At 42.2% G+C, this 10,931-nt stretch overlaps 1 protein-coding gene across 1 annotated transcript; it reads right to left on the bottom strand.

Moving 5' to 3' along the window:
- Positions 1–1,066: 1,066 nt before the first annotated feature.
- On the bottom strand, positions 1,067–10,133 carry LOC136613407 (lens fiber major intrinsic protein). Its single transcript, XM_066594049.1, has 4 exons — positions 9,774–10,133; positions 6,193–6,357; positions 4,531–4,611; positions 1,067–1,252 (listed from the first exon to the last, which is right to left on the bottom strand). The coding sequence occupies exons 1-4, from the start codon at positions 10,131–10,133 to the stop codon at positions 1,067–1,069; spliced, it is 792 nt and encodes a 263-aa protein (XP_066450146.1).
- Between the last annotated feature and the right edge of the window lie 798 nt (positions 10,134–10,931).

The following is a 10,931-nucleotide window of genomic DNA, read 5'->3' as shown; positions in this document are numbered from 1 at the left end:
ACCAAGTATTATTAAGTCTATTAATCAAGTATAATTAAACACATTGTTAACTCATAAAAGTCCTCGTGAAGCTGAACTCTCTATGTTGAAAACACCGCAGCATAGAGAAACAGCTTAAAAGATGACTCTATCAGAAAGACAGGAGTTCGAGGGATCTGTGGAAACCAGGACAAGCAACAAAACGTTTCGAGCTTGACAAAGGGAAGATCGCTGTTCTGAGGGTTTTGATATACAAAGTAATGCATCTTCCTTTCTGCCAAATCTTTGGTGGTTAGCCCAATGTGTGCAAAAATGATTAAAAGGGGAGAAATAAACGTGTTACCCCGTTAATGGCACTAAGGTTCTCTTTTAAGATTGCAGGGCAAACAGTTTCACAAAGAGGGATATTATAAGTATAAGTTAAGTGGGGAACACCTCCACTGTTACAAGATGTCTACAGAATGTTTTCAATGGAACTCTTTGTAAAATAAAAGAGGTTTTTGGACCATTATTTTCCTCCATCCTCTTAAAAAAAAACACAAAAAGAAAACATTTCCTAAAACCAGCAAAAAGTAAAACGCAGTATAAAGAAAATAAGTTGTCTGAGATGTACAGCAGCATCAGAGGCGCAGTTAGGAAGGTGGGTGGGAAGTTTGATGGGGACCTTTGCTTCCGCTAATTAGATATCAATAGCCGGCAATTAGGGGATGCTTTACTATGCAATGTCTGCCTAGGCGCTACATTTTTTTTTTCTGACAGGGAGAAATAATCCCTGTGGTTCAAGCAATAAACATCCTTCTGTGGGATATAAATGCTATATGATTTGCCCCTGAGTTGTATGGTCCCTTCAAACAACCCCTACTTTCTTTGCCTCCATCTCCATTTCGATGAGTAAGTCAAGCACATTAACTGTTCCTTCCTGTTTCTACTTCAACACAATACCCACAGCCTGGTAAGAAAAGAAACATCTTTCAAAGTTTAATCTGACCCCCCAACACACTTCCCATGACGGATATTACGCTAACTATGCCCAAATTGTGTGCATGTGTGATGCGTGTGTGCTGCTATGTAACTGTGCAGTTTGTATTTATAGGGATTGTGTTTTTAACTCTATAGGTTCGCCCGTTGCTTCTTGCTGGCCTTCAGGCTCAGCGGGCCTTGCTCCTTTAAGGATTGAAAGTCTCTCAGAAAGCCCCCTCATTCTTGGAAACAGAATGAAGTCGTACACTAGACCTCCAAGTGCTCCACCGATGATAGGACCAACCCAGTAGACCTGCGGCAGGTAAGAGGTAATAAGTAATTATGTCATTTGAACTCATTTATACCTATTCACATGAGTTACACAATTTCTAACAATTTGTCAATACTAGATGATTATTTACTGTCAGCCAACGCTATTTTAGGCTGCCTGTCCACGGGCGTTGCGGTATCCCGTTGCGGATCTCCGACGCAGGAGCTGCCGCCCGGGAGCAGGAGCCTGCATGCGGATCTCCGTGGTCAGCCCTATCTGACAGATAGGCTGACCGCGGAGAATCGCGGCAAATCACAGCATGCTGTGATTTGCCACCAGTGAGCGAAGAATCGCAATGATTCTCCGCTCGTGGAGAGGGGGGAAGCGCTCTCCATAGTAAAGCTATGGAGAGCTTTCACTGCGTTCCCCGCGGCCGGATTATCGTTGCGGGGAACGGAATTCAAACTCGCCCGTGGACAGGCACCCAATGATGAACTAAATAACGTCCTGTGACTGATTGTGATTTGATTTAAAGGATTTGTCCTGCTGCAATACCAAACAACCTATGAACAGGAGGCATGCTGATTACAGTGATATGGCTGCTGTGTGTATCTGTGTAGTAATTTGGGAGAAATTTGCATTGTATTAGTAGCAGCTACATATCCAGGACTACAGGAAATAGTCCTCCATATTCATGAGCTACACCCCTCTCTCCAGCCTCTGATTGACAGCTGTCTTTCTATTCACACTAATAAGCAGACAGCTGTCAGTCAGTGACTAGGGAACAGGGTAGCTGCAGCTCATGAATATAGAGGACTACTTCCTGTAGTTGTTAATGTGTGGATGCTACTAATAAAATTTAAGTTTCTCCCAAACTACTGCACAGATACACACAGCAGACATATCAGTGTAATCAGTGTTCCTGTCACTACCTTATGCTGGCCTCAAAGATGGCTGCAAAAAGATGCTGACAAATTCCCTTTAAAATGCATGTAATCATTCATTTCCATATAGAGAAAAAAAAACACATATCACCTTGCAGTGAGAAGGCCTGCTTCCAAAGCACTTGCAGTGGGGTCGTGTGGAGGGTTAAAACTTTGTTATCTTGGAGTAGCTGAGACTAAAATCCTGCATAAAATTAAGTATATCTTCCTCTACCCTGGCCCTGACTAGTGCATAGGCAAAATTTGGGTTTTGTCATTTAAAAATAAAAAATCTATACTTTACCTATTCCTCCTGAGGCAGCCTTCTTCAAACATCTTCTCCTTGCTGATCTTCTCCAGTCCCCCAGGTCACCTCACCGCAAGCCAACCAGATCCTCTTCTTCTTGTTATGATCCGATCATTCTCTGCATTTTTCCTCCAGCAGGTAAGTGTAGGTTACATCACTAGTGACGTAACGTTCACTGCCTAGGATGGAATGCTGATCTATTACCGAGACTGCGCATGAGCGCTCTCTCGCCACGAGAGTTCATAAACTATTGCAGTGAGACAGCGCACTTGCACAGTCTCTGCAATAGATCATCACTCCTTGCTAGGTTATGAACGCTACGTCACTAATGACGTAGAGTACATTGCCCTGCAGGAAGGAGACTGCAGAGAATGGACGCTTCGTCACCGGAAGATGAATAATCAGCTGGCTGGAGGTAAGGTAATCCGGGGGACTGCAGGAGACAGGAGAAGATTGGCAGGGAGAAGATGCTGTAAGCAGACTGACGGGGTAAGTATAGAATTTTGTTTTCTAATGACAGAACCCCTTTAAGCTCTAATTGGACTTTCTATTACTCCTTATGAAACATGTCTTAAAGCTACACCAGATGTAGACAACATGTGGCTCTCTGTTATTTGCATGACTATAGTTAGAGCATGACCCACGGTGGCAGATAATTTTGGAACCAATTCAGCCTCCGATATAGAGGTACAATGTCAAGTAAATAGCTGAGGTAGGTTATAACAGGTTAGATCGTTTGTGTGTATAGTGTCACTATACATGCAGAATGTCATCTTAGTGTTACATAGTAACATAGTGTTTATTTTGTGTGTTTTCTTATTTTGCATGGATCTATCTATGGCCTACACGTTAAATGGTTATTCAGGTTACATAAGTCTCCGTGCAATGGATCGGTGATCACTGATAGATAAATGGAGGTCTGACAACTGGGAAAGCCATCAGTTACGAGACTGAGAGTCCATTGTCCACCATGTTTGAAAAGCGTGACAGACAAACATGTGCTGCTGCTCTATTCAAATGTGGTGGACGTGAGACCTCGCTGTGGCGATCAGTGGAGTTTCCAGCAGTTAAACCCCCAAGATCTATCAGTTAACACCTATCCTGTGGACAGGTGAAAACTGACTATGAAATCACATAAACTGAGCACCCCTTTAAAGGGAACCTGTCAGCTTGTTCATTTTGCCCTAATTTCTAACAGGTGCCTTGATTACACTAAATTACACAAATTACATCTGTCTGGGATGATTTAGTGATCCTGCACTGTGCAGGGGGATGGACCCGGGGACCCTGGAGGTCCCTTTCAACTCTACCATTCTAGGATTCTATGGCTTACTCTTAAGTTCTCTTTGGGTGCCAATACAAGTTTGTGTGCAAGCACATGGATTATTTCTTGAAACCACGGCAAGTACTGGTGCAGCACAGCAATTAGCAGTAATTCACATATGCTTATGGCAGCTTGGTCATAGAATTTTTGTAATGTGTTTTAGAAATGGCATATGAAAAACCACATGTAAAAACATGAAAGTTCTTAGGAAATTTCACCTGCATTTTGCATTTTTGTTCAATGATATCAGTGATCAAAAGCTTATTTCCATTTTCAAAAAACACGTGCATTTTTACATGCTTTTTAATGCATTCTTAAAGTGCATTACAAAAATGCTCTGTGTAATAGCACTCTTAAAAGAGTTGTCCGAGATACAGTTTTTTTTTGTGAAAATGGGTCCTCCTTGGGAAAAAACATAATCATTTTCTGGCTTACTGCATCTCCCTGCTGCTGTTCGGTCCTCCACGCCTGGTGTTTGTTTACAGGCTGAACAAGACGTCACAGACTGCTGCAGCCAACGACAGTAAGTAATCACTGAGCTCTGTCATTGGCTGCAGCAGCCTCTGATATCCTGTAAATATGCTGCTGCAGTCTGAAAACATGACATCAGCGAAGAGACCTGGAGCTACGGTGGGGGACTTGGGAGGAGCCAGGAGAGATGAATATGAGATCTATGTTATGTTTTTGGCATAGGGGACCCTTTTTCATAAAAAAAACTTTACTTTGGACAATCTTTTTAAACAAAAATGTCAAATCATGGCCTTACCCAGTGGTTGGTAAAGTTTCTAGTGAGTACAGCTGGGGCAAAAGATCTTGCAGGATTCATTCCGGCTCCAGTATAGTAGAGCTGTAGAGACATAAGAGGCATTCAAATAGAAATATGGCATTTACAAATTACAACTCTTTATCATTCCAGAATTTGACATGCCAATAAGAATTAATGAGCGCAGAAATAGCGAGTAGCGTGGTAGCCAGAAACATGTATGTAATGTTAAATATTTTTTTGTGAAAAAAAAGGAAAAGTATTAGAAGAGTGATACATTTATTGGCCAACTAGAAAAGAATATATTTACAAGCTTTCAGAGTCCAGAGGCCACCAAGATGCTGATGCAAGGCAACTTTCATTCACTTCCATGTGAGTTACATTGTAAAACAGCTAAATTCAGCTGTTTCCATAATCCTGGCCACCTCAGCAGCAGAAGTAAACTGGCTTGGGGTCATGGAGGGGAAGGGGCGCAGACTATTAGATAGATGTCGGTCCCAGGGGTGAGACCCACATCTATCAAACATTTACGGCATATCCTAGGGGTTTGCCATAAATGTCTGAGATGGAAATACCCCTTTAAGGGTTCACATATAGCAGTTTTACAGTATTTCTAAAATTCTAAAATTTTTGGAAAATCCATTGCATTAAAGATGCTATTGATAAGGTTACTTTTTTAAACTGAGAGGTAAAAATGTGGGCAGATAACAAAAAAAGCTATAATGTAAATTCTAGATTGTACATAAAATATGTAATGTAAACTGTTGTATGGCAAAGATTTAGGCCGGTTTTACATGGCTGAGAAAATCGCACAAGATTTGTGCATTGTGAAAAGCACAAATCTCGCACAAATATGAACCCTATTTATTTGAATGGGGTCATACACGTGAGCGATGTTTTCCTACATAGCACCACGATGCGATGCTATGTAGGAAACAGATCACAGCATGTTCCATCTCCCTGTGATATCACCCCTTGTTTTCTATGGGTCTGGATGCAGCAGTGCCGGCCCCATTGAAAGCAATGGGAGAACCCTGTGATCCTCCGCTGAGGCTGTGACAGTCACGGCTGGGATTCCCTTCAGCCCGCTGCAATGCCAGGCTGTTTTTATATGAAAACGCCTCGCATCACCGAAGCTTTTACATGGATGGCGAGGGCGATATCCGTCCGTGACTCACGGCCCCATTAAGGCCCTTGCCTGTGTGAAACTAGCCTAAGGGTGCTATTACACGAGAACTGTTAGTACTTGTATAATAGCAGTTGCAACCCAGCAATTATCAGGAAAACACATGCAGCTTTATGCAACTTATTTTTGTATAATTAAGGGTGGTTCCACAACCGTTTCGGGTTTCCGTTTTTCTGCTCCGTTTGGGGAGCAGGAAAGGGGAATCCCCATGGCAAACGGCTCTGGACGGCAACGAACAGCGCTGAATGGATCCCGTTGACTATCATGGGATCCGTTCGCTTTTTGCTCAGCTGCACAACTTTTGGACGGAAGAAATGCAGCACTTTTTCTTCCAATGGAAGGTTCCAGCGCAGATGTGAGACCACCCCCAATGTAAACCTTTTAACTTAGTGACCTCTCAGGGTGATATAGACGTTCACTATAACAGATTAATAGCGCCAGTTCTAGTATTAGAGGTAAAGTTCAGTATGACCACTTACCCCAAAAAGGTGTCCCAAGGTTAGGGAGAAACCTATAGCCAAAGATACAGAGCCCAGGCGTCCATTCCTCCTCTCATCATAGGTGGCAAAAATACAAAGCACAAACTGCAGGGTGAGGAAAATCTCCACTGTTGTTGCCTGACCGAGGCTCACACCAGGATGAAGCTATATGGAAGGTGAGAAGAACAGAATATACTTCTTTTAAACTGGGTATAAATCAGTTATACAGTACCAAAAAGAACTTATCAATGCAATCCTACAATAGTAGGTCCTGTTCACATTTGCATCGCAGGCTGCATGCAGCCCTGTTTTTCCCATCGATACAATGGACACCATGAGGGATCACATTCCAAGTTAATGGGGTAAAACGAACATCGGTGGTAACTATCGTCCATTGGGTCCGGCTAGGTTGTGGTTTCTGTTATAAAATCATCCACGCATAGAAAATTTGCTTTTGAGAATTTTCTCAACTAAATTGCAATAATATTAGGGCAAGGCCTCACATGGGTGCTATCAGGGCACTAGGCGGGCGAGCTCTACTAAAAAAATCAGCATGGTTGTCAAATTGATTGTTAATAACTGGGCAGTTTTATGGGTAAATCAGCTGTTTATCTGCAAAAGCGATTAATATTAGCCATCAACAATCAATTTGAAAAACATGCCAATTTGCTATAAAACCGCATGTTGGCACGGTCTGTGGCCGCTGTGTGTGGCCTTAGGCTGCCTTCACATGTGTGGCGGGGATTCCATTTTCCTGCTCAGTTCTTATGATGGAAGCAAACAGCGCCGAACAAGCCCAATTGTCTATAATGAGGTTCATTCGGTTCCCTCTCAGCTGCCCGGTATTTGCTGCATACAACGCTATTTCTTCTGGGATTTTTTGCCGGATCTGCAACGGAACCTCCGACTGAAGGTTCCACTGCAGATGTGAAGCCTTCCCCTTAGGGTGCCTTTCCACTAGCCTTTTTTTATCGCTGCGGTTTTTTTTTACGCGGTTGTCAATGGGACTTTCTAATGTTAAAAACGAAACGCAGTGCACGAAAAACGCAAGTTGTGCTGCGTTGCGTTTTTAACATTAGAAAGTCCCATTGACAATCGCGTGACAAAAAATGTAGCGATAAAAAAAGGCTAGTGGAAAGGCACCCTTACTAAGATGTGAAGACAGGCATAGCCTTCCTCTTACTAGGATGTGAGCTCACTTCCTGCGTATGGTCCGTGACGTTATTTAAAACGCACCACACTGATCTCTTGCTAATGAGCCGCTCTATACTTCGGATAGGTCATCTGTAGTTGATCAGCTGGGGTCGCCACTTGAGAACCACCTCCCAATCACTAATTCCTGGCACAGCAGATAGTGCTGTCCATATTGCAGCAGCCCAGTTTGGTACTACAGGTACTTCTCTCATTGAATTCAATAGTAGTTCTGCCTGTAGTACTAAACTGTGCCGCTGCAATGCAGACAGTGCTATCTGCTTCCAGCATCTGCAATCCATGCGGTGGATATGCCATATATGTTTAGGATGTGATATACCCCTTTAAACTCTTTTATGGCTAATTCTATAGTACCCATTAATTTCAACAGTAAGTGATCTGCCATAAAAAGTGACCTCTCCCCATTAAAAAAACCCTAGCAATCACAATTTTATGATTTAAAGTGACCTTCCAGTCCTGGACAAACAAAGATGGCCGTACCACTTCTCTAACTTCCTGATGCACACTCTTAATTAGTATGCATTGATAGTCTCTAAGACACTACATGCTGCTCTGACTGGCCAGTGCTGCTCATGTGAGCAGAGCTAGCCAATCAAAACAGCATGTAGTGTCTTAGACCACCTATCAGGTAGTTAGAGAGGTGGTGTGGCCATTTTTTTTTTGTCCAGGACTGAAAGATCACTTTAAGCGGAAACTCCCTTTAAAAGAAGCTAATGACGAACACCAATATTTAGTATTCAATGCGTTGGTAATATGCAGTAAAACACGTGGATTTGGGATACTATTTGTATGATTGTCAGTATAAATGCTGTTTGTATATTTTTATTAAGTACCACTAGACTAAAGTGATGGTTTTACAAAAGAAGCTAATAAAACTTCACAAACCTATACGTACGTTGAAGATATTTGTCATCCATCCTATTAAAGCATCCCGTTCCCTGTAATCGGATGTGCGCTCTTGTTACATTTAAACACTTGTTTTAGGTCTTCAGTATAGGACTAAATGGACTCTTATTACCAAACATCATTTAGGGCTACAATGGAATTGTTTGCATGTGAATTCATTATTTACATACATCTATGTCCATGCATATGTAGTCATCCTGATAAATGGATTCGAAGTCTGATCTCCACAGAAATGAAGCAGATAAAGCCGGCAAAAGATACATTTTAGATGACAAACCTCTTTTAGGGGCACTCATAATAAGCGAGGAAATACTATTCGTTACCAACATATCAGGGTTGATCTTAAATACTAGCACTAAAGGCTTTATAACCAAATACCCCTTGTCATAACGTTTCATGTCTACAGTAACATAATGTATAGGGGATTTTTGTAGTCACAACACTCGATCTTCCTATGTATTAACAGGCCTGTGCACAGAGAAAAAGGGACGGAACTCGAAAGTGACTTCCCTGATATACGCCAATTTATGCATAGTTCATATCAGATAGGCAATGGTAACTAAGAAGTTAAAGAGTTTCTATAATAATCTAAAAAGTGGTATGGGTACAGGGAGTGCCGAGCCTTAATATATGCTGTGATGCTTGCAGCTCTAAGGATGTATGCATGCTCATCATTACAGCTGTGGCTGTAGACCCTGTCCATATTTTATAAAGTTTGATCATGTTACCTTCTCTGGAAGTTGTATTTATATTGTAAGACTGTAGCGTGGAGCGCTTTAAAGTTTACCTCAACTTAGGGGTGACCACATTTAACTTCTAAATTGTACTGCTCCATTCCCCATGTCACACTCACAGCCGTCGCTAATGTGAGGATTGGTTTGGCCGGGTCCCTAATTGGAAAGCTGTATGTCACCAATTATTTTATTTTATCCAATAAATAGCTGCTTTACCAGGTTAGGCTCTGTTCACACTAGTCTCATGTTTTGATACGGGTACTGGCAAATCCTAACAGATCTCATTGACTTTACTGGAGATGATTGGGGAATAGGGGGTTGTTCTGTACTTTTGACAGCAAGAATAATGCTACAGACTGCTCTGTTCTTACAGTAAAAAATACCAGAAACCCCGATGGGTCCCAAAAGTTGCTTAGAAAAAGAAAATCACTGGGAGGTACTTTTTTTTTATGCCAAAGACATCCCGAAACTTCAGCTTGTTGGTCCTTGTGGGGGTGATGTGGGATACTATTGGGATATTGGTGTTAGCGGCAGCAGGCACACCTAAAAATGTTCTGGTTTGGCATATGGATAGGCTTTATAGCTTTTCACTGGCACACATTGTGCAGAGTCCAGCTGGTGTGAGGGATTCTCTCTAATGACATAAGAAAAACATCACCTTGTATTAAACCATTACAAATGAACACACTGCAGAAATTCATGTTAGACCCTTGTTAGAAAAATATTTACCGTGTTAAGAGCCAAGTTGCCACGGATTGCTGTAGGAGTGACACCATACAGAACGGCAGCTCCAGCCACCGCTCCCAGCAGTTGTGCTGCAATGTAAAAAATGGCACGGAAGAGGGACATCTGTGAGCCGATGAGGAAGGCGAAGGTGACAGCTGGGTTAATATGAGCACCGCTAACATGGCCAACAGATTGGACCATCGTGGCCAAAATAAGACCAAATGCTAATGCTATGAGCAGAACATTAGCTGGCCCAGCAGCCCACTTTAGCGAGGCACCCAAGCCAAAGAAAACATAAAACATTGTAGCAAAGAACTCTGCAAAAACCGCTCTCCAAAAGGAGAAGGAGCGGAATTCCCACATGATTGCGGGTTGTGTGTAAGGAGCAGGGAGAGAAACGGGGCTAGGGAAGATTTACAGAGTTGGTGCGCAATGCCCCAACTTTTTATGAAGGAGCCCCCCAAAACTGCACAAAAATCTAGATTGTTACTGTCAAGTTTAGAACAATACGAAAAAGGTTAACAAAGATTAAAACTTACGAAGAAAAACTAAACGCTAAAAAACAACCCAAAAAAGCCACGGACAGAGTAACTGCTCCAAACTCCCAACTGCTGTGGATACTTCCCCCCCAACCTGTTTATAGAGTGGCGGGGGGATTTATAAGGGGCAGAGGCAGTGACATATTTAATCCCACTATACAGATACACACCACCCCCTGACAGGAGGGGTAGTGTCAAAGAGCTGCTGTTTAACTCTTCCCTGTGTGCTGTCTCCTCCCTCGGGCTAGCACATGATATAAGGCCACAGCAGAGATTTTTGCTCCAATATTAGAGTAATCGTGCTGCTCTTCAGTTGTGTGACCAACTACTCACAGTCATTTTCAGACTTACCTGCTACAAATATGTGTAATAAGACATATGTATTTTAACACAATGCAAGTTCATACAATGATATAGTTTACATATAATCAGGGCAGTAAAATATGTCTCCATTTACGGACATAGAGGGAAATGCAAAACTGACTCTTGGCTTAATGTATCCGGTGCCTATTAAACACAATGCGACTGTTTTATTTCACTTTGGGCATTCACGAATACAATAGATTTTCTTCTAGCTTTCATATTGACCCAACTTTTATTTACCGTTCGTTATCTTCACTAC

This window comes from Eleutherodactylus coqui, chromosome 1, assembly GCF_035609145.1.
Source record: "Eleutherodactylus coqui strain aEleCoq1 chromosome 1, aEleCoq1.hap1, whole genome shotgun sequence".
NCBI classification, from domain to species: Eukaryota; Metazoa; Chordata; class Amphibia; order Anura; family Eleutherodactylidae; genus Eleutherodactylus; species Eleutherodactylus coqui.
The sequence above is the reverse complement of the archived record's forward strand: the minus strand, read 5'-3'. Positions and strand labels throughout refer to the sequence as shown.

Bases quoted from the DNA above. Each gene is read 5' to 3' on its own strand.
- LOC136613407 (XM_066594049.1), bottom strand. From the start codon at position 10,133: ATGTGGGAATTCCGCTCCTTCTCCTTTTGGAGAGCGGTTTTTGCAGAG. The intron at 6,358-9,773 runs GTAAATATTTTT...CCTTCCATATAG, and splicing joins GCAACTTGGCTCTTAACACG to CTTCATCCTGGTGTGAGCCT. The intron at 1,253-4,530 runs GTAAGGCCATGA...TACCTGCCGCAG, and splicing joins GAAACTTTACCAACCACTGG to GTCTACTGGGTTGGTCCTAT.